This window comes from Salmo salar, chromosome 02 (assembly GCF_965601325.2).
Source record: "Salmo salar chromosome 02, fSalSal1, whole genome shotgun sequence".
Taxonomy (NCBI): domain Eukaryota; kingdom Metazoa; phylum Chordata; class Actinopteri; order Salmoniformes; family Salmonidae; genus Salmo; species Salmo salar.
The window spans coordinates 59,142,375-59,167,103 of NC_138292.1; the positions used below are offsets into that span (position 1 = coordinate 59,142,375).

A 24,729-nucleotide genomic window follows, 5' to 3' on the forward strand; every position below is an offset into this window, starting at 1 on the left:
AAAGGCCTACATGATCATGGTTTTGCTGCCCTCTAGTGAGCATACATTTAACTACTACAGTTTCTGGTACTGTCTGCAAAATGACTGTCACATATTTTCCAGCTTACAAGGGAAGCCACAGCAGAGCATCTATCACTGTAAACACATCTTATACCTGTGTGATGAGGCAGCTTTAGCATGGCCTCATCACCATTTTAAAAGATAATTCATGAAGTTAATATTGTAACGACCCTGGGTTAATAAGCGTGGAAATCAATCCTGCTGCATGAGCATGCTTGTGCGGCACAATCGACAGCGCGCCGGGCCGAGGGTTCGAGGCCTGCTCTTTCATTACAATATCTAAAATGCTTGAAAGTATATATGTGTGGTTTGGATAAAGTGAACTAGTGCAGAGCTAGCTGCCATTTTAGGTGTGCCTGACCTTAATTGTTTGCTACTAAGTTGATTGCTCAAGTTGTAGCCAGGTGTGGTGAGTTATGCAATTAGCAAGCAGCCCACACATGCTTTCAATCTCTAAGTAGTAACACTAATCATGTTCTACTTGATGCAGCTCTATGTTTTAAACTAAAATCTACTTGACTAAGTATGGTTATGGACGGCAGGTAGCCTAGTGGTTAGAGCATTGGACTAGTAACCCGAAAGGTTGCAAGCTCGAATCCCCGAGCTGACAATGTAAAAATCTGTCGTTCTGCCCCTGAACAAGGCAGTTAACCCACTGTTCCTAGGCTGTCATTGAAACTAAGAATTTGTTCTAAACTGACTTGCCTGGTTAAATGAAGGTTAAAAACTGCTACAGCCATCTGTTTTTCAAGACAAGCCATGTATCCTGAAATTCTTCATCTGCAATACATTAAAGTATTGCTTTTCTGCAATTTCCACCTATCACCTCCCTTGGCTACTTTGGATCTGCTATTCTACACAACCTAGGGCTGGGGGATATGACGACATATCGTGTGACGATAGAGCATAATATGAAACGATAGAAAAACGTCCAGTTTATTTCGTTGTGTCGCAAATCACCCTTTACGGCAATATTTTTCGTCAATTGGACGACGCTTTGCGTGTGGAAGGAAATTTGCAACACAAACAAACATGGAGGAGTGTTAACGTGACATAGAGCTCGTACTTAAAAGAGGGGCTACTTCGGTCGCATGGACGTGGTTTGGGTATGAAAAGTCAGACACTAACCAGAAAACCGTCCTCTCCCGACAACAGGCTCAAACACCACTAACCTATTTTACCACCTACGCAAGAATCATGTGAAACAGTACGGAGAGTCTACGGATGAGACCCAAGAAAGTACAGTCGAGTGCTCAAAACAAACCTCTGACTCAGACGTTGCAAGAGGTTTTTGCCCGCGGCACACCATATTGCAAAGAATCACGAAGATGGAACGAGATAACAGCTGCCATTACAACTTACATCTGCAAAGACGTAGCCCCAATTTACACGGCCGAGAAACGGGGGTTTCGTGAGTTGGTGCTAGACCCAAGGTACCAAATTGATATGTGACACGTAATAGTTAGTTTCACTCAGCTGCATGGCTTTTCAGGGTTGAGAGCGAGACTAGCTGTAGGTTAATATGTAGATTTGATGCCTTTCTAGTTATCTATAGATAAAATGTATTCATAAGTACTATATGTTTTTGTACAGGTACTGTATATTCAGCGGAATGGGAAATATGTTTGAATAGTTTGTCTTTGATTCCATCAAAGTGGAAAGGAAATGGGAGCTAAAACTCTAACTGTATTCCTGCCCTATCTTTCATGTCCTCTAACAGGATGGAACACCTGCACCCAGTATCACCTCCTACCTTACCTTGTGCATTCTCAATAGCAAACCTGCCTTAAGTTTCTCACCTTATTTACATAGGTTGAAGTTAATGGGTATCTTCAACCTATATTAACAAAAGGGTACAGGCCATGGTTGCAAGACAACAGATTGAGCAGGAAAACAGCTAAGAATAGTGACGTAGTGTCTCAAACGACAGGGCTGCTTCACCACACTTTTCTCACAGCTGATAACATACACGTGAAGGGTAGGCAAATGGATTCAGCTGCGGGAAAGTATTTGTCGGAGCAAATGGCAGTGGGGCCAGAAAATAATTATAATTTGTACATTGCAAAATGTAGGCCTCATAATTCAATCACTCACACACACACACACACACACACACACACACACACACACAGGGGGGGAAAGTATTTGATCCCCTGCTGATTTTGTACGTTTGCCCACTGACAAAGAAAGGATCAGTCTATAATTTTAATGGTAGGTTTATTTGAACAGTGAGAGACCGAATAACAACAAAAATATCCAGAAAAACGCATGTCAAAAATGTTATAAATTGATTCGCATTTTAATGAGGGAAATAAGTATTTGACCCCCTCTCAATCAGAAAGATTTCTGACTCCCAGGTGTCTTTTATACAGGTAACGAGCTTAGATTAGGAGCACACTCTTAAAGGATATATATATAGTGCCTTTGTAAAGTATTCAGACCCCTTGACCTTTTACACTTTGTTACATTACAGCCTTATTCCAAAATAGATTTAAAAAAATAGTCCTCAGCAATCTACACACAATAGCCAATAATGACAATCCCAAAAAAGATGAGGACATTTTTGCAAATGTATTAAAAAAAACAACAGACGCTTCATTTACATGAGTATTCAGACCCTTTGCTATGAGACTCAAAATTGAGCTCAGATACATCCTGTTTCCATTGATCATCCTTGATGTTTGTACAACTTGGTAGGAGTCCACCTGTGGTAAATTCAAGTGATTGGACATGATTTGGAAAGGCACACATGTCTGTGTATTTAAGGGCCTACAGTTTACAGTGCATGTCAGAGCAAAAACCAAGCAATGAGGTTGAAGGAATTGTCCTTAGACACAATCCTGTCTCGGAGCTCTAGGCACAGATCTGGGGAACGGTACCAAAAAATGTCTGCCGCATTGAAGGTCCCCAAGAACACAGTGGCCTCCATCATTCTTAAATGGAAGAAGTTTGAAACCACCAAGACTTTTCATAGAGCTGGCTGCCTGGCCAAACTGAATAATCGGGGGGGAAGGGCCTTGGTCAGGGACGTGACTAAGAACCTTATGGTCACTCTGACAGAGCTCTAAAGTTCCTCTGTGGAGGTGGGAGAACCTTCCAGAAGGACAACCATCTCTGCAGCACTCCATCAATCAGGACTTTATGGTAGAGTGCCAGACGGAAGCCACTCCTCAGTAAAAGGCACATGACAGCCCGCTTGGAGTTTGCCAAAATGTGCCTAAAGACTCTCAGACCATGAGAAACAAGATTCTCTGGTCTGATGAAACCAAGATTGAACTCGATCTAACGTCTCTGGAAAGACCAGAAAATAGCTGTGCAGCAACACTCCCCATCCAACCTGACAGAGCTTGAGAGGATCTGTAGCATCATACCCAAGAAGACTCGTGGCTGTAATTGCTGCCAAAGGTACTTCAACAAAGTACTGCATACTTATGTAAATGTGATATCAGTTTAACATTTGCAACAACAAAAAAATTGAAAAACCTATTTTTGCTTCATTATGGAGTATTGTCTAGATTTAAACCATTTTAGAATAAGGCTATAACGTAAAAAGTCAAGGGGTCTGAATACTTTCTGAATGCACTGTGTGTCACACACTCACACACACACACAGTGCATATGTGGACACCCTTTCAAATGAGTGGATTCTGCTATTTCAGCCACACCGTTGCTGAGAGGCATCAAATAGAGCACACCGGCATGCAATCTCCAAAAACAAACATTGGCAGTAGAATTGCCTTACTAAAGAGCTCAGTGACTTAAAGTGGCACTGTCATAGGATTCCAACAAGTCAGTTTGTCCATTTTCTGCCCTGTTAGAGCTGCCACAGTTGTAAGTGCTGTTATTGTGAAGTGGGAAACGTCTGAGTGAAATGGTAGGCCACACGAGGGATCGGCGGGTATTGAAGCGCGTAAAAATAGTCTGTCCTTGGTTGCAACACTCAATACCGAGCTCCAAACTGCCTCTGGAAACAATTAGGAGGTCGACGGATTCTGATTTTTCAACGCCGATACCGATTATTGGAGAACCAAAAAAAAGCCGATACCGATTAAAATCGGCCAAATTTATTTATTTGTAATAATGACAACTATGGCAATACTGAATGAACACTTATTTTAACTTAATATAATACATAAATAAAATCAATTTAGCCTCAAATAAATAATGTTCAATTTGGTTTAAATAATGCAAAAACAGTGTTGGAGAAGAAAGTAAAAGTGCAATATGTACCATGTAAAAAAGCTAACGTTTAAGTTCCTTGCTCAGAACATGAGAACATATGAAAGCTGGTGGTTCCTTTTTAACATGAGTCTTCAATATTCCCAGGTAAGAAGTTTTAGGTTGTAGATATTATAGGAATTATAGGACTATTTCTCTCTATACCATTTGTATTTCATATACACTTTGCCAAATCGGCGTCCAAAAATACCGATTTCCGATTGTTATGAAAACTTAATCGGCCCTAATTAATCGGCCATTCCGATTAATCGGTCGACCTCTAGAAAGGAGGGTGGCAAAGTATGGAGGAGTTCTTTACTATCCCCATGAGAAGGACTGTCACCAGAAAGGTATACATTTCACTAATTGTGGTTGTCCCCACCTACTCCTGGCTCTCTCTTCTCCTGTAGCTCCAAGGCATAGCGATTGGTCTCTACCATGTCTCCCACCAGCTCCTCTGTCAGAAACAACTTGAAGCACTGCCTCAGATGGAAATGGCAAGGGGCTTTGCACTCCAGACTGGGACTCATCAACGCAAACAGCAGGGCCAGGAGGGTGCAATGGCTAGCAGCCTTCCAGCTACCACAGAACTCCTGTACTTCATCCACTATCGGTCTGCCTCCATCACCACCAGCATCTTCAAATTGAACTAGGACTTTGTCAGTGGACAAGGGTCCTCAGATTCAGGGTTCTCAATGGCTGGGGGGCAGCTCCTCACTGTTAGAATCTGATTCCTGACTTTCAGACTCATTGTCAGAATTTTTTTAAATCTCCAGAATTTCCACATTTGTGAGTTGTCTCCTTTTGAAAGACATTGCTAATGCTACAGCTTAGCTCATTAGCTATATACATAAACAACAACACTGAATGGCTCAGAGTGGGAGTGATAGGTTACATGATTGACTGCCTGCACGCGCCATTTGTATTAATAAATCACAATCAGAAAATGTTGTGTGGTATTATTGATATATTTACTATTTTATTCACGTTTATCAATTACCGTAAATTCCGGACTATAAGCCGCAACTTTTTTCCCACGCTTTGAACATCGCGGCTTAAACAATGACGCGGCTAATATATGGATTTTTCCCGCTTTCAATTTTTTTCTGCCAAAAAAACACATTCTGTGATGTGCTCAGTTTTTTGGCGGCATGAAGCTTTCATTAGACCAATGAAATTGCCGAACGGGTTAAGGTCAAACAACTTTTTTGTTTACTGTTTAGATTAAATCGAGCGCTCTCAAACTTCCCATGATTCTGATTATGGTAGTCATTTTGTCACCCTCATCATGGAGAAATGCATATGATGCAGCTTTCAAGTTGAAGGCGATTGATCTGGCTGTTGGAAAAGGAAATAGAGCTGCTGCACGGGAGCTTGGTCTTAATGAGTCGATAAGACGTTGGAAACAGCAGCGTGAGGAATTGACTCGGTGCAAAAAGACAACTAAAGCTTACTGGTCATTTTTTATTTTTTGTTACAAGCCGTGTTTCGTTAAGGCCTATTTATTTTTGTTACAAGCCGTGTTTCGTTAAAGCCTGTGTAAAGTTCATTTTTTTCAATGTACCGGTAGGCACCTGCGGCTTATAGACATGTGCGGCTTATTTATGTTCAAAATAATACTTTAAAAAAAATTCAGTGGGTGCGGCTTATATTCAGGTGCGCTTAATAGTCCGGAAATTACGGTACCGGTGATAAATCGCGTAAGAGCCGCGGCTTTTGTGGCGCGATGGGAAACGATGCTTCGTGGGTGTCAGTTGTTGATGTGTGCAGAGGGTCCCTGGTTCGAGCCCAGGTAGGGGTGAGGAGAGGGACGGAAGAAACTGTTACATTTGCATAGATTGTAATGGGCACATAGTATGTGTGTAAAATAATTTTTTGAAGGTTGTACTGATTGATGAGCTAAGCTAATTCCAGCTATGTGTGGAGCCAGGTTTGTTGACATACAATGCATTCTGGGTTTCACGTGATCGTCTGTCTGACCAAAGATGCTGTAAGTCGCTCTGGATAAGATTGTCTGCTAAATGACTTAAATGTAAATGTAATAACAAAATGAGGTGAGTAAGGGTTCACTCATTTTTTGAGAACTTCAGGAAGTGAATGGTGGGATGTGAACGATGGTAGACGATGCTGCACGCTGAAACTAATCTTCGGATTACTTTCGATTTCTAGAAAGTGTTTTACTCACCCGTGATGTGATTACTTATACATAGTAATTGCTATTAGCTAATTCATATTGTAGTTTATGTCAGCCGAGAGTTAGAAAATATGACCACTTGTGTTGCATCAATCTTTCCTTAGTTAGCGCTAGGACAAATGTAGACTAAAAATAAACTGCTCACATTCTGGACATAACTTTGTAAGTACTGTGTTTGTGTAAATTTCTGGAAAAAAGTGTGGCCAGCTCAAATGCTGATTGTTGCGTTATTCGAAACTGGCCGTTCTAAATGAGCTTTCTAATCATCGTACGCTTCAGGGACCACTGTAGAACGATCACACCCGTGTGATGGTACGTGTGAACGGGTTAAGGGATTAAAGATTTAATTTAAGTACAACTCTGACTTGTGTGATACATTTGTCTCATTTGATAGTAAAGAAATTAACAACCACAGACAGAATAGGGTTACGATTCTTCTGATTCCTGGCCATTTCTGCATAGACCGAGTCAGGAAAGACCTGGGGTGTGGATCATCCCTGGTTACAGCACCTCTTCACCTGTGAAACAGGAATGTTGCTTCATTCATATCTTATGTGTTACAAGCAATCATTTTTACTAATTCAACCACTTAATTATTCTTGGACATTGATAAAAAAATATGCATCCTAATTGCCCTTTGCCCATTTCAGTCACTACAATGACTGGCATTGAAAGAACATTGTGTTTTGACAAAGTTTACTGGTAATATATAGCATACTGGTAATATGCTCCCAATGTGTTTAGTAGGACTAGGACAACTTGTTAATAAAGGACAATGTTTTGAGATGCATGTGATTGACCCATCACCTGGGCAACCATGAGCACACTCACCCGTGGAGTGACCCAGATGAGGAAGATGACACACAGCAGGATGGTCAAGATGCTAATGATGATGATGTTTACCACGCCAAATGGGCACGGCTTCTCATTGGCTGGGTGAAAGGGGGTCAGCGTTACTGCAGTAGCTGTAGGACATGGCAGCTGTGGGGCATCGTCTATGGAAGAAATCACCAAATGGGAAAATCTAATCAGTATGCTGCAGCACTCACACAAAATAACTATCAGATACAGAATTGTACAAAAGAAAAACCACTGAAGAACAGTGTTTCTCAGCTTTTCTGTATCGGGACCAGCAGGCTATGGTTGTTTATATTGAAACTAACACTTGAGAGTTCACTAAATTGGTCTGAAACACCTCAGGGACCGCTGCCAGTCTATGAACAACAGATTGAGAAACACTAGTCTGGATTCTATATTACACAATTTCTTTCTACATGTGAAATTGACTGTTCATTCATGAGAAGAGTAAAACACATCACATCTAGAGTGTAAAAATACACCTACCATTCACCACGACCAGAGTGGAGCCTCTTCCTTGGTTCAAATCATTTTCATACGTGGCTTCATTGAATTTTGTGTAAACACACCAGTAGACTCCTGTGTCCTCTATGGTCAGGTTACTGACGATGATGGTCAGTTGGTCCATAGGTCCCTCAGTCTTCACTCTCTCCCAGTACCTTCTCCAGGAGGTCATCTTGGAGTCACGCTGGTGGTAATACAACACCTCCCTGTCCCTGTCCAGCCCAACATACAGGTACATTCCGTCCTGGTCTTTTAGAGTGGTGGAGCACTTCATGGTAAACTTCTCCCCTGTCTTCACCCAGAGAATTGCTTCTATAGAAAAGAGATGAAAGGAAGAGAAACCAAGGTTGTTAGATTCAAAGATACATATGTACCATACTGATGATTTAACACAGAATCAACCTTGATTGGTGGGAAGAAACAGCTTGCCTTACCTGCTGCTGTGGTCAACTCATTGAATGAGAAGTAGAACAACAACAAACACTTCAGCAGTGACATCACCACAGCTGGCTGTATACCGCTGTCTGTCATCTACTTATAAATACACAGGAAATAGGAAACATCTGACATCACAATCCCTCACAGTCAACCACACCTTCATGTATTACTGCAGTGGTTCCCAACCTTTCGCAGTTACTGTACCACCAACTGAATGTTGCTCTGCCTAGAGTACCGCCTTATGCATTTTACCAGTAAGCCTATGGTCTAAACATGAGTCTTATTATGTTCCTACTGTGGATAGGCCAAGTACCTCCATGGGTCCTAGTACCCCTGGTTAAGAACCACTGTATTACTGAACACTATACACAATCTAATTTAGATTTCTTTATTGTATCAAATTCTCTATACATGTTATAATAGTTTCAATGGCTTATTGTGTTGGACAAAAAAATATGGTGAGTGGAGAGTTCAGATGGATTGCATTGTTATACAAACACAACAGACCCATCTGTAAATTAACTTTATGGCATTCACATAACTACTGGCATGTTAATAAGGATCCGCACCAATCCATAACATTATTTTTGTTTCATTATTTGCCTCCTCTATGAGAACTTTGTAATTTTTAGGATAGCCATGGAGTAGTCTTTGTGTCTGTGAACAATTGGTTATCAATATACAGTTTATCGACTATGAGAGCTAAGCGTTTCCCTTTCAATACATTTCCCTTGAAGATTGGATACAGAACTTTGCGCCGGTCTGCAATTTCCTTTGGGAACTGGTCATTCATGCCAGCAAGAATTTTACCCAGGCTTTTAACCATCATTTTTTATTTAAAGAAAGCAAATTTGGCAACGATTGGGCGTTCATACCTGCGCCTTCTCTGCCCAAAGCGGTGTACACGTTCGAGTTGGGATTTTATCCATAGCTTCGCGTGGAATCTGAAGCGCTTTAAGGAGGAACTCTAACTACACATTCAGGAACGTCTCCTTTCTCTTGGATACCTGTAAGTAACAGATCATCTCTCATGGATCTAGTCTGTATGTAAAGTAAGGCTTCTCTCAGAACGGTGTTCTCCTTTTTAAGTTCATTAACTTTGATTTGAATCTTATTGACGGTCACTTTTAGCTTGTTTGTGTCTTTCTCCAATGTCACAGCTTTTTCGTGACTCGTCTTTAAGATCACTTTCTTTGATGTACAGTTACAAGATGACATGGCGCCATACCCTGGGTTATTCTGTTTGTCTATTTTGAAGAATATTCACTGCAGCACTCATGACTCCATTCTATGCTTACCAAACCTATAATCAATTCAATTCAAGGGCTTTATTGGCATGGGAAACATATGTTAACATTGACAAAGCAAGTAAAGTAGATAATTAACAAAAGTGAAATAAACAATACAAATTAACAGTAAACATTACACTCACAGAAGTTCCGAAATAATAAAGACATTTAAAATGTCATTATGTCTATACAGGTATATAGTGTTGTAACAATGTGCAAATAGTTAAAGTACAAAAGGGGAAATGAATGAAGATAAATATGGGTTGTATTTACTATAACCTCTGACCCTGAATTGCATTGACTGGTACTGTACACGTAAGACGTAAGCTATTACACTGAAACATTTGATTGCCTAGCTGGGTTGATATAACGTAACATTTTAACTTCAAACTATAACTCAGGAAATCAAGTTAAGGTATTAAGCCTAATATCATATTTTATAACTTCGCTGGTCATGTTGGCAATACAACAAGCTTTCAAATGATGCCCACCTGACCCAGATTGTGATTTATAATGGTCCGTTTCTGGATGGCGTAAACAACAACAGTAATTGTGTGATGGCGAGGATGGAAAGTGTTACAAACAAAACTAAAAGTGTGTTTGCTCTTGTTCCTCAGCGGCACAACTAGGAGAGCTCGACAAAACACCTTATAGTTTAGGACTCTTCTTTGAGTCATAAACATGACTTAGGAACTGTGCACACTTTAGAGAGCGGTGTGGCCACTTGGAGACTCCAGTTAGTCCTCTCACTCAAACCCTTGTCATTGTTTTTGTTTGTGTTGCACCTACACTATATTTTCCAGGAATATTGTTATGTTACTGATGGTATTCAGAGTATTTTCAGATTTAATTAATATTTCTGCTTCTACAAACTGTTTCCTTTCAATTGCTACCATGTGTATGCATATGCTTTTCATATTTCTTCTGTAAGAAACATTTTAAATTCAGCCCAATCCATATAGGCAAATTCCCACGAGTGTAAAGGGTTAATATACCACAACCACAATTTCCCATGTGTTTTGGAATTCAAGTATGGAGAGGGTTAAGGTACCTCAGCAAGTCCAGACCTTCTGACTCGATGCCTTGGAGGAAGCCTTTTGAGGCGTACACACTGATCTACTCGGACGCACCATCGAAGACTTGTTGAATATATTAAATACATGCGTATCTCATGAGACCTCCTGCACCAGCCATTTTAAATTAGTCTTAGGTCTTCAGCGGTCGCATATATCATTAAGTGGACACGCACACAAAGGATGTAAGGGTCCCCTTTCTCAGGATCAGCTCTCACACAGTGAGGAAGAAGGACCTTGCTGTTTGTCTGGACATCCTGTTTGGGTTTAGAGTTTATAAGAATGTAAATACCTTCGCAAATAAAGTACTAAATATAAATCAGGAGAGTGCAGTCATTTTAAAAGCTGATAAAGTAATAAAGTTTAGTCAATCTGCATTTCATGCCTTCAGTTAACAAGACAGGACACGTTCATGGATATGTCTGCTGTTTGTCTAACTGTGCAACCAGGATATGAATGCACACACGGGAAGTGTTTTCACCTATTGAGAGAAATTGTAACACTGTTAATACATTGCGTATGAGCGGAGATGTTTGCGTTAGACATTACATTAATTACTACATTTGTATACTCACATCCTTGGTCTCAATTTCTGCTGCTAGCTCCGTTTCTGCTTCTAGCTGGGAAAACCTTGTGGCTATACATGGATCTGTTGAGATGAAAAATAAAAAAAAGTGACAAACATAGCACTTGCATGGTTATGATTCAAAAGTGTTAGACTTTTCATGACCCATGTTTGACATCAGTGACATTAAGACTACGTTTATCGTTTGCAAACTCCCCTCCCTGGTCAGTGAGGATGTGGTCCACAAGTCCAAAATCAAGAAGTTTGTTGATGACTATTGAAGCGATCTCTGTTCCTGATTTGCCCTCCAAGGGTTCAGCAATTACCCATTTGCTGAAGAGGTCAGTCATGGTTAGGGCGTGCTGTTTACCAGACGCTGTTCTCTTCTCAAGAGGGCCAATGAGATTGATGCCCAGGACAGACTATAACTGTCTAACTTTGATAGGAAGCATCATAAGGGCCCTAGCCTAGCATTTGGTTTGGTACAGCGGCGGTTAATATCAGCCTCGCTGCGTGCCTATCCGACCGATGCAACATGTTGCAGTTTTGTTGATTGTCATCTCCACCTGCCGTGCATATTATTATAATGGATATATCCAAATAATTGGCAATAGAAACTAAGGTAAAACAAATGAAAATGCACATAGTTTGCTGTCATTTCAGCTGCTTGATGTGATTGCTGTAACGCTGAATTTCCACGATACAGATTGAATTGGCTAGCTAGCAAAGCAGAAGTAACGCCAGTCACAAAGTTAGCACTTACCTAGTAGATAGTTTCTTCCTGCAGACGTCTCCAGGAAGAAACTGTTTTGAGATAACTGTCTTGAACAAATACATGCACTATCAATTTGAAAAAGTGGAGCCAAGACTTTGCAATCGCATACAAAACTCCTCACATAAACCCTCAGAACTTTGAAGCGCGAGTCCGGATTGGCAGACGTAGCAAATGCACGCACCCACAGAAAAGTTTTTAGAGGTCAAGGGAAGGTGAGAGAGAGACATCTGCAGAAGCTCAGCCATCCACACAAAGAGTGCTGTGAGAAATGTTACATGACGTCACGATCAGAACGACGCTTAAACAAAGCTTAAAGAGGGGGTGAAGAGCTTCAACCTCCTTGGGTTCGACAGCTCTTTGTTTGAGTCCAAGGCCACTGTCCTCGATGCCCTGATGGACAGAGGTGAAGTTCTGGATGGCCAACCTACCAGTGATCCCAGACTCTCAGCATGCTTATAGAAAAGGACACTTAACATGTACTGCGCTGATACAAATGACTGATGATTGGTTGAAATAAATTGATAATAAGATGATTGTGGGAACTGTGCTGTTAGATTTCTGCGCAGCCTTTGATAGTATTGACCATAACATGCTGTATAGGGAAAACTTGCGTTATGGCTTTTCAACCATATTGTGGATTCAGAGCTATCGATCTAATAGGTTTTCTTTCATGAACGCTTCTCTAATGTCAAAGTGTGGTGTACCACAGGGAAGTTATTTAGGCCCTCTACTCTTTTCTATTTTTACTAATGACCTGCCACTGGCATTAAACAAAGCATATGTGTCCATGTATGCTGATGATTCAACCATATACGCATCAACAACCACAGCTAATGAGGTCACTGAAACCCTTAACAAATAGTTGCAGACAGTTTTGGAATGGGTGGTCAGTAATAAATGCAACATGCAACAATTTCAATGATTTTACTGAGTTACAGTTCATATAAGGAATTCAGTCAATTGAAATAAATAAATTGGGCACTAATCTACGGATTTCGCAGGAATGGGAATACAGATATGCATCTGTTGGTCACAGATACCATAAAATAAAAAGGTAGAGGTTTGTGGCTAGTGGAATGTTTTCCTGCTCCTCTTTAATGGCTGTGCGAAGTTGCTGGATATTGGTGTGAATTGGATCATGCTGTCATATCTGTCGATCCAGAGCATCCCAAACATGCTCAGTGGGTGACATGTCTGAGTATGCAGGCCATGGAAGAACTGGGACATTTTCATCTTCAAGGAATTGTGTACAGATCCTTAAAACATGGGGCTGTGCACTATCATGCTGAAACATGGGGTGATGGTGACGGATTAATGGAATGACAATGGGCCTCAAGATCTCCTAACGGTATCTCTGTGCATTCAAATTGTGATTGATAAAATGCACTTGTGTGTGTTGTCCTTAGCTTATGCCTGCCCATACCATAACCCCACCGCCACCATGGGAGACTCTGTTCACAACGTTGACTTCAGCAAACCGCTCACCCACACGACGCCATACAGGTGGTCTGCAGTTGTGAAGCCGGTTGAACGTACTGCCAAATTCTCTAAAAACGATGTTGGAGGTGGCTTGTGGTAGAGAAATGTATATAAAATTATCTGGCAACAGCTCTGGTGGTCATTCCTGCAGTCAGCATGCCAATTACACAATCCCTCAAAACTTGAGACAACTTGGCATTGTGTGGTGTGACAAAACTGCACATTTTAGAGGGGCCTTTTATTGTTCCCAGCAGAAGGTGCACCTGTGTAATGATCATGCTGTTTAATTAGCTTATTGATATGCCACAACTGTCATGTGGATGGATTATCTTGGTAAAGGAGAAATGCTCACTAACACCAATGTAAACTGTTACGTGAATTAAGTTATCAATGTTCTTAAACCGAACTTCAATTAAACTACTCAGTCTGCCCCCCAGAGGGTGTAAGATTCTGGTTGAATGAAGCAGACGGAGAGCCAGCTTACAATTGGTCAGAATGTTTATTTACGAGAGCTCTGAATATCATACAATGTACACAGCCTTTTACACCTAACATTTGGTCATACCATATGTCATACCCCTTACGACTGCCCCTCCTCTTCTTTAACACTGTCAATGCTTATTTACAAGTCTTCTCCATCACATACATTGCTTATCATATCCTGCCCCATGTTACATAATCTACTGTAAGCCTAACGGAGACCTTCTTCCTGTTATCAGTTTCACAGTAGTCACAAGTTGTCTGCTGTCTGTTAATAGCTCCCCTTTTTCCTTGAATGTCTTGCTTACACTGCTAAATCATTAAGCTTCAACTTTTCCTCACACACACACACACACACACATTAGTACCTTCATCTTATAATCACTCGGTTATACATTTTCAGGGTGAAATCATTTAGTCAAACCTTTAATCTTATAATTTTCATTACATAAACAAATTTGTGCAAAACATTTTTTGGGGCATATGGAACATTTCTGGGATCTTTTATTTCAGCTCATGAAACATGGGACCAACACTTTTCATGTTGCATTTATATTTTTGTTCAGTGTAAATTCAATGGTTGAAAAGATGGGGAGAGGTTTGTCTGTAATAAAGAGATGCTCTGCTTTTTTGACACCACACTCCACAGAACAAGTCCTTCAGGCTCTAGTTTAATCTTATCTTGATTATTGTCCAGTTATATGGTCAAGTGCTGCAAAGAAAGACCGAGTTAAGATGCAGCTGGCCCAGAACAGAGCGGCATGTTTTGCTCTCCATTGTAATTAGAGGGCTAATATTAGTACTGTGCATGCCAGTCTCTCTTGGCTAAGAGTTGAGGAAACATTGACTGCGTCACTTCTTGTTTTTAGAAGAAACAACGTGTTGGAAATTCCAAATAGTTTGCATAGTCAACTTACACACATAACACATAACACACACCCCAACAGACATGCCACCAGGGGTCTTTTCACAGTCTCCAGGTCCAGAAAAGGGAAGCATACAGTATTATACAGAGCCATGAGTGCATGGAATTCCATTCCATCTTATATAGCGCAAGTGAACAGCAAACCTGGTTTAAAAAAACAAATAAAGCAACACCTCACAGCACTATGCCTCTCCCCATGACCCACTTGGCGTTGTGTATATACTGACATGTATGTGTAACTAATAGATGCGCACACACACACACTACATGTTAATGTTTTTAAATGTAAATCGTAAAGTCTTTTGTAAGGTCGGACCCCAGTAAAAGTAACCGGTGCTAATGGGGATCCTAATAAATCAAATCAAACAGGACAGTGGGAATCGAATTTCAATATTGAAACAATTTAGCAAATTTTGAGAGACAGTTGTTGCAAACCAAACGTTAGGCTATAAGCAAGGGGAAGTAATGTCTAGATGCTTTGTACAGTGGCGATCCAGCTAATCAATTGGCTGGCTGGGCTGATGAGACAATGGATGCGCAGGGATTTCTCAGATGGAACAGAAAACAAGATGCTCGTGTTTGCGTTATAGGTCTACCCGTGCTAAACTGGTTCTTTGTATGGCTTAGAGCGCGTCTCAACCAACCACAATGCTTGATTTGACCAACCCGTTGTAGCAGACACAAAACCACATCGGCCTTAAGAATTCTGATTAAGAGTAAGATTTATACGTTCAGAAAAAGTTTGACTTTTAAGACACACTTCTCTCTCAACATGTCTCTCCATAATAAATAACTAGTAGAGTGTGTGAGAGTGGGGATACAGCCTGCGCTCCATATTCGTATGCCATGCAGGGTAGGCTCTGTGTGTTTGGTTGTGGAGTTATTCACTCACTGGTTTCTGAAAATGATGGCGTGTAAAAGAGATGCATTTATGTTCCCCTGAGGTGTTGGGTTTAGTTTCGCATGTGTTTGCTGCCACCACATCAGAAGTCACTGTCACCAGCAGCACACGGAGGTCTGGCTTACAGGATATGTGTGACATTAATAGAGTACTTGACTTATGGTTATGATTTTAGATATGATTGTAGAAGATAGTATGTTGAAAAAACAACTTCATGATGCTGCTCATGTATATTGACATTTTAATTGGACATTTATTAGAAAATATTAAAACACATTATATATGTTACTCTTGGCGTTAGGCTCTGCTCCTTCTGGGTAGCTCACTGCCAGAGCATGCATTATAATAACATAATAATAAACAGTGAACAAGGTATGCTATACTAATCCCCCTGACTGAAACAAAAGCAGTGCCCAAACAGGTGGAGTCTGGGGTGGGTGGTCAGAAAGCAGACATGCAGGGCGAGTACTGCATGTTACAGCATAGCATGTCAACAAGAACACCAGTGCATAGCTTGCACGCAGCAGCCATCATGGATTTAGTGTGTATTACCTGGTTGACTAAATAGACCGCCATTTTACAGTAGAGTGAACCTAATTGGTGCGATATCAGCTGATGCAAATACTCTGGTTTCCTGTCTGAACTTGTCTTCACTTGGTTTAGATAGAAAGCTTTCCAAACATCCAATATACTGTAAGAAATATAGCTGAACATCACCAATGCGTACCACATACACATGCAGTTGATGTCGGAAGTTTACATACACTCAATTAGTATTTGGTAGCATTGCCTTTAAATTGTTTAACTTGGGTCAAACTTTTCAGGTAGCCTTCCTCAAGCTTCCCACAATAAGTTGGGTGGATTTTGGCCCATTCCTCCTGACAGAGCTGGTGTAACTGAGTCAGGTTTGTAGGCCTCCTTGCTCGCACACGCTTTTTCAGCTCTGTCCACAAACTATCTATAGGATTGAGGTCATGGCTTTGTGATGGCCACTCCAATACCTTGACTTTGTTGTCCTTAAGCCATTTTTCCACAACTTTGAAAGTATGCTTGGGGTCATTGTCCATTTGGAAGACCCATTTGCGACCAAGCTTTAACTTCCTGACTGATGTCTTGAGATGTTGCTTCAATATATCCACAACATTTTCCTACCTCATGATGCGATCTATTTTGTGAAGTGCACCATTCCCTCCTGCAGCAAAGCACCCCCACAACATGATGCTGCCACCCCCATGCTTCATGTTTGGGATGGTGTTCTTCGGCTTGCAAGCCTCCCCTTTTTTCATCCAAACATAACGATGGCCATTATGGCCAAACAGTTCTATTTTTGTTTCATCAGACCAAAGGACATATCTCCAAAGAGTACGATCTTTGTCCCCATGTGCAGTTGCAAACCGTAGTCTGGCTTTTTTATGGCGGTTTTGGAGCAGTGGCTTCTTCCTTGCTGAGCGACCTTTCAGGTTATGTCGATATAGGACTCATTTTACTGTGGATATAGATACTTTTGTACCTGTTTCCTCCAGCATCTTCACAAGGTCCTTTGCTGTTGTTCTGGGATTGATTTGCACTTTTCGCACCAAAGTACATTCATCTCTAGTAGACAGAACACGTCTCCTTCCTGAGTGGAATGACGGCTGCGTGGTCCCATGGTGTTTATACTTGCGTACTATTGTTTGTACAGATGAACCTGGTACCTTCAGGCGTTTGGAAATTGCTCCCAAGGGTGAATCAGACTTGTGGAGGTCTACAATTCTTCTCTGAGGTCTTGGCTGATTTCTTTTGATTTTCCAAGGATGTCAAGCAAAGAGGCACTGAGTTTGAAGGTAGGCCTTGAAATACATCCACAGGTACACCTCCAATTGACTCAAATGATGTCAATTAGCCATGGCTTTAGAAGCTTCTAAAGCCATGACATTATTTTCTGGAATTTTCCAAGCTGTTTAAAGGCACAGTCAACTTAGTGTATGTAAACTTCTGACCCACTGGAATTGGGATTAATTGAAATAATCTGTCTGTAAACAATTGTTGGAAAAATGACTTGTGTCATCCACAAGGTAGATGTCCTAACCGACTTGCCAAAACTATAGTTAACAAGAAATTTAATTAGTCCAACATAAGTGTATGTAAACTTCCGACTTCAACTGTATACAAATACAACATAAACATGAATACACAAGTTGAATATCACATGACTATTAATTATGTATCAATATTTTGATTAAAAGGCAATAAACGGTGTGAATATGTTTCCCACCCCAAAACATATTTTACACAATAACTGGTTTTCAAAGTGGAAATAATGTTTAGGAAGTTGAAACTGACTCGTAGGCTTATATCCTGATGTACCTGATAAAGTTTAGGCAGCTAAAACATTTGTACCTATGATCAAATATAATAAAGGTTTTAACAAACTGTTCTCATTTTAACGTTGAAGCTCTTTTGACTTTGTAGCAGACCACATGCACAGGAACAGCTTCCTGAGTGGTCCAGTGACCTAAAAACACTACACACCACAGCCTACAGCACTATTTCAAACTAAAACCAATATAAAACGTATGACCTGATGTACTGAAAAAAAGGTATTGGTAGGCCTCCATTGCTATAACCTTTACACCTTATGGACTAAAACAGGGATATTCACCTGGCGGCCCACGGGCCAGATCCGGCCCATTTATTAATTTAGACTGGCCCTTTGATCAATTCTTCATAAAAGATCAACATTCATAAAATATCTGCGCCAAAATCTGACGTTCAGTGCCAAAATGAAAAGCACTATAGTTATTGTCTTATTTATTGAGATAAATAAAAAATAAATAAAATGGTGAGCGAGCGTTGAGCCTTTTCTTTTATTGGTGTGTGTGCATTGCATGTGGAAAATGTCCGCCCTCCCTGAAATAAAACTTTTTTACATCTAGCACCCGTAAGAATATAGTTGAATAGCCCTGGAATATAACATTGGCTGTTCCCCTCCTTCCCGCTGGTCTTCTGTTGAAATACGAATACTTATCATATAGAGATTTTATTCACACACATAAGCATGGTATGGTGCGACACATACGTGCACACACACACAGACAATTTACCACAAAGACTTGCATTGAGGCTAGAACTGTGAAATACAGCAGAACAGGCTTTTCAATTCTGAGAAAGTAAAGAAGCAATATTCAGAAAAAGCATTTGAAGAACTCACTGGTCCTAGTTCCTCCGTTGGTAGAGACAGAATAGGGGTACAATAGGGGTACCTACGATTCTACCTGTGTGTCTGGTGGATAAGTGTGTTTCCTGGCCATGTCTTCATAGACAGACTCAGGAAAGACCTGGGGTGTGGATCCTCCCTGGTTACAGCACCTCTTCACCTGTGAAACAGGAATGTTGCTTCATTCATATATTATGCGCTACAAGCAAATAATTCCCATAATTCCCATAAAACCTAGCGGTTAAACATGGAAATGGTTCCAATTGTTTTTTTCAACCACTTTTTAATTATTCTTGGACATTGATAAAAAAATAATGCATCTGAATTTCCCTTTGTCCATTTTAGTCACTACAATGACTGGCATTGAAAGGACATTGTGTTTTGACAGAGTTTAGAAAAAAATATAAATCTGCACACCAGTATTATGCTCTCAACATGTTTAGCAGGACGAGGACAACTTTTTGATAAAGGACAACGTTTTGACAGATACACGTGATTGACCCATCACCAAGGCAACCTTCAGCACACTCACCCGTGGAGCGACCCAGATGAGGAAAATGACAGCACACAGCAGGATGGTCAAGAGGCTGGTGATGATGATGATGATGATGATGTTTACCACGCCAGATGGGCACAGCTTCTCATTGGCCAGATGAAAGGGGGTCAGCGTTACTGCAGTAGCTGTAGGACATGGCAGCTGTGGGGCATCGTCTATGGAAGAAATCACCAAATGGGAAAATCGAATCAGTATACTGCAGCACTCACACAAAATAACTCTGTCGGAGACAGAATTGCATCAAAGAAAAGCCACTGAAGAACAGTGTTTCTCAACATGTTTGTATCGGGTCCAGCAAGCCATGGTTGTTTATATGGAAACTAACCCTCGAGAGCTGAGTAAATGAGTCTGGAACACCTGCCTGTCTATGAACCACAGATTGAGAAACACTAGTCTGGGTTCTAGATTACACACATTTTTCTACATGTGAAATTGACCGTTAATTCATGAGAAGAGAAACATATCACATCCCCTAGAGCCCTCAAACTCAACTCTGGACCTCGAAGCCACTCCTTATTTTCATTGTTCCCCTCTTATCAGGGACTGATATCGACCTGGGACACCAGGTGTGTGCAATTCATTATCAGGTAGAACAGAAAACCAGACGGCTCTGGACCTCGTAGGGTAAGAGTTGAATGCCCCTGCCCTAGAGTGTAATCACATACCTACCATTCACCACCACCAGAGTGGAGCCTTTGCCTTGGGTGCTAAAATTATTGAACGTGGATTTGTTGACTTTTGTGTAAACACACCAGTAGACTCCTGTGTCCTCTATGGTCAGGTTACTGACGGTGATGGTCAGTTGGTCCACAGGTCCCTCAGTCGTCACTCTGTCCCAGTAGCCTTTCCTGGAGGTCAGCTTGGAGTCATGCTGGTAGTAATACAACACCTCCCTGTCCCTGTCCAGCCCAACATACAGGTACATTCCGTCCTGGTCTTTTAGAGTGGTGGAGCACTTCATGGTAAACTTCTCCCCTGTCTTCACCCAGAGAATTGCTTCTATAGAAAAGAGGTGAATGAAAAGATAAACCATGAGTCAGAGAATATTTGTAATACATAGATAAACATGTTTCTACAAAATAATGTCATAGTGGAAATTCAAAGGCTGAACCCGTTTTCCCCCCAAAAAGGGTTAAACACCAAAAACAAACCTCAAATTGTATTTTTTCTACTTACATTTGTTTTCATGTAGGGCACTATACACTACCATGTCATTTTAGTCTCAAAATGTTTAATACCCATCTGAAAAAACAGGTGCAAACTTTGCATCTAGTGTAAACTTTGCTCCTGGTGCAAAAAGGCTTAACAGAGCCCAAACTGGTGACTCTACATTCAATGTTAGGAGAAACAAAAAGTTAGTCTTATTACCTGCTGCTGTGGTTGATGTGCTGAGAGAGAAACCGATCAACAGCAGACACCAGTGCAGTAACATCTCCAACACTTAAACCCTGGTTACTGCTGTCTCTCTGTCGGTCTGACTTTTAAAGACAGAGGAAGTGGCGTCTATGTCATCAAAGCCCCTTCTCAACCACCACTCCCTCATCAACCATCAGTATTGAACATTATACACAATCTAAACAACAATCCTTAATTGAATTCTATTTTTGAGATCTAGGGTAAAAAGGCCTTGCTGAAGAGCACAACGGTGGAAAGTAGCTCATGGGATATTGAAGCCAGCAACCCTCTGGCTGCCAGTTCACTCAGTTATTGAGGAGAGACTGCCGTCTAGTGTCCAGCTAGAACAAAACAGGCAGAAAGAAAAAGGTTTTATACCATTCCCAAGAAGAGTGTATTCATAAAATCTATTTGATTGATTAACTAACAAGACTGTTGTTCTACTGTGATAAATAAAATTATAAAAGGCTAACCGAATAACTACAACAGAAGGAAGAGACAGCTATAAATCCTATAAATTCAATGGCATACATATTGTAATTATGTAAATAATCAAAACATAATAGAAACATATGAAATCTGAATGCTACATTTAGCTTAGTTACATAACCCTACATAACCTTTTGGGGGGGTTTTCTCTCTCAAAATATGTAACCTGTTTGCCTGACGACTCAAACTGAATTATTCCGCTGCTGTATCATTCGCTACATACTTCAGTCTGAGACTGCCATCATTTAAGTCATTTGTGATGACATCAAAATGAGAGGTGTTGTACAAAACCAATTCATCAGCGATAGGATCATCTCTAACCAATCAGAGTATCAAAGCCAATAATGAATTTTCAAAACGGTGCTTTACTCACCTGTTCTGGCTCTGGCCCAACCAATCGATTTGTAGGACCTATCAGATGGTCTAGAATGGATTTCCATTCTAGAATTCATCGGGGGGTTACTCAGATCCAGATTCATTGCGGAGAAGAAACTAGCGTCAGTGGGCGTGGTGTAGCGTTTGGCTGGAGCAAGGAGTTTGGGTAGCCAGGCAAGTAACCTGTAGGGTGTACGGGGATTATTTAGACCTGCAGACAGGTCTCAGGTCTCATGGCATCCACTTTGTTCATCTTTTTTTTAACGCAAAACCAAAAGGAACACAACAAGAGCTGATAATGATAGTGAACAGACATGAACTATATAGGTGAAACAAAATATGCCTGTAGTGTTAGAGTCCTGATATATATTGAGCCAAAGCGTCCCAGTTTCTGTGCCGAGAGCACCATCTCTTTAGTAGTAGCACAATCAGGATTCCCCAGATTAGAAAATGACAGCACACATTAGGGTGGTGGAGACGCTGGTGATGATGCTGACCATCATAGAGGGTAGCGGGAGATGGGCACGGCTTCTTGACGGCTGGATGAAAGGGGGTCAGCGTTACCGCTGTAGCTGGAGGACATGGAAGCTGTAGGGAGATGTCAACGATGGGGAAACTCCGATCAGCGCGCTTTGGCACTCATACAAGATAACTATCGGACACACAATTGTACCAAAAATAACCACTAAAGAACAGTATTTCTTAACTGTTTTTTATCCAGGACCAGCAGGCTATGGTTGCTTATTTGAAACTCATGGAAAACAGAAAGGATAATGCCGGACACTGCTGCTCATGCTCCCAGGTGATGTTTATTTATAACGTTTCGACCCTTAGGTCTTCATCAGACATTCATATCCCAGGTGGGGGTGGAAGGTCCTATATATTAGGGTAGTACTTAGTGACATCACTTCCTGAAACAGGAGGTAGGAATGTATAACCTAGTTTCACAGTATTAACATTCAATGTATCAAAATATATGATCATACACAATGAATGTGATCAATATTTACAGTAATATACATACACATACAGTAATCAATTAGAATTTGTTTTAAACACAATTTGGACATTTTGAAACTATAAAAACAGTATCAAGTCAAACTGCTCTTTAACTTAAGGCCAAGAGGAGACAGTGTGTTGGGCCTGGGGATCCAGAAAGATTCCCTTTGAAGAAGTTTCCTCTCAATGTTCCCTCCCCTGCAGGACATCTTGATCATTTCTATTCCAATGTATCTCAGAGGACTAATAGGATGTCCAGCTTGTACAAAATGAACAGCAACCAGATGTTTTGTCTCACCTGTCCGTATATTGCTCTGGTGCTCACTGATCCGTGTCTTAAGCCTTCTACGGGCTTTCCCTATGTAGGACAGACCACAAGGACATTTCAACATTAAAATAACATTGGTGGACATGCAGGTAATCGGGCCTTTAATAATACATCTTTGTCCAGTGTGGGGGTGGGTTAATGAGTTGCATTTATACGTGAAGCTGCTGTCATGACGTTGCCCTCTTTGGGTTTTCTATGCCCCATCCCCCTACCTCTGTCTCCCACACCCAGGCTCTGTGAGAGCGGTCGTAAATCTAATTTCTTTGTAACGATACCTACTGTTTTGTATGCTTTCTGTGAATTACTTAGTTTAGTAAATAAATGATTTTAAGACAATTGATGTATGGATGACTTAGTGAAGACTGGGTTCGTGCAGCTAACCAACGATTTACGACGTTTGGAATGAGACTGACGAGGTAAATAATAAGTCATTAAATCAGAAGACTCATGGATCAGATATTATGATATCTGGAAAGTTATATTAGGAAAATTATGAATATTTTCCTTGGTGCCCCGACCTTCTAGTTAATTACAGTTACATGATTAATCAGTTTAATCGCGTAATAATAATGACAGAGTTATTTGATAAACATGTCTTCAGTTTAATGACGCCAAAGACACGACATTATTGGAGCCCCCGTGCGAGGAATCTAAGATAGAATTGGACTTCGCTGTGGAATTCTATATATCAATTGTGCAAACAGAATTGTACAAACAGGCTGCTATCTACACAAAGTGGTTGTGTGTGTTCCCATTGGGAGAAGCTATTTTGAGAGCCTCTGGTCGTATGTCGATAGCAATGAGGGATAAATTCCAGATTTAGTCCGTTAGGCCAAACGGTACTATTTCTATCGGTCAATATTAACTTCTAGAGTAAGGTTAGAAATTATCAGCCGAACTAGTCTATTCGCCTACCGCACTAAGACAGTGGGCAGACCATATGCGTATCTGTATTTAAGTACCGTGTCGCTCCGGTCAACATAAACGCTAGCAAAGTAGGCCGAATGGGTTAAGGTGAGACGTCACTAGAAAACCCACCCTTTCCAAATCAAATCAAATCAAATTTATTTGTATATAGCCCTTCGTACATCAGCTGATATTCTCAAAGTGCTGTACAGAAACCCAGCCTAAAACCCCAAACAGCAAGCAAAGCATGTGAAAGAAGCACGGTGGCTAGGAAAAACTCCCTAGGAAAAACTCCCTAGAAAGGCCAAAAACCTAGGAAGAAACCTAGAGAGGAACCAGGCTATGAGGGGTGGCCAGTCCTCTTCTGGCTGTGCAGGGTGGATATTATAACAGAACATGGTCAAAATGTTAAAATGTTAAAATGTTCATAAATGACCAGCATGGTCAAATAATAATAATCATAGTAGTTGTCGAGGGTGCAACAAGCACGTCCGGTGAACAGGTCAGGGTTCCATAGCCGCAGGCAGAACAGTTGAAACTGGAGCAGCAGCACGGCCAGGTGGACTGGGGACAGCAAGGAGTCATCATACCAGGTAGTCCTGAGGCATGGTCCTAGGGCTCAGGTCCTCCGAGAGAAAGACAGAAAGAGAGAATTAGAGAGAGCATATTTAAATACACACAGGACACCGGATAAGACAAGAGAAATACTCCAGATGTAACAGACTG

At 41.0% G+C, this 24,729-nt stretch overlaps 1 protein-coding gene and 1 long non-coding RNA gene across 2 annotated transcripts; one reads left to right on the forward strand and one right to left on the reverse strand.

Annotated features, from left to right (window-relative positions):
- Positions 1-1,087: 1,087 nt before the first annotated feature.
- On the forward strand, positions 1,088-6,836 carry LOC106587152 (uncharacterized). The gene is made up of 2 exons (XR_001324376.3): positions 1,088-1,493; positions 4,689-6,836. It is a non-coding gene; the product is annotated as an uncharacterized LOC106587152 (long non-coding RNA).
- Positions 6,837-18,504: 11,668 nt separating this feature from the next.
- Positions 18,505-21,154, reverse strand: LOC106587151 (V-set and immunoglobulin domain-containing protein 1). The gene is made up of 4 exons (XM_014175224.3): positions 20,880-21,154; positions 20,181-20,510; positions 19,488-19,666; positions 18,505-19,115 (listed from the first exon to the last, which is right to left on the reverse strand). The coding sequence occupies exons 1-4, from the start codon at positions 20,941-20,943 to the stop codon at positions 19,002-19,004; spliced, it is 687 nt and encodes a 228-aa protein (XP_014030699.3). The 5' UTR covers positions 20,944-21,154; the 3' UTR covers positions 18,505-19,001.
- Between the last annotated feature and the right edge of the window lie 3,575 nt (positions 21,155-24,729).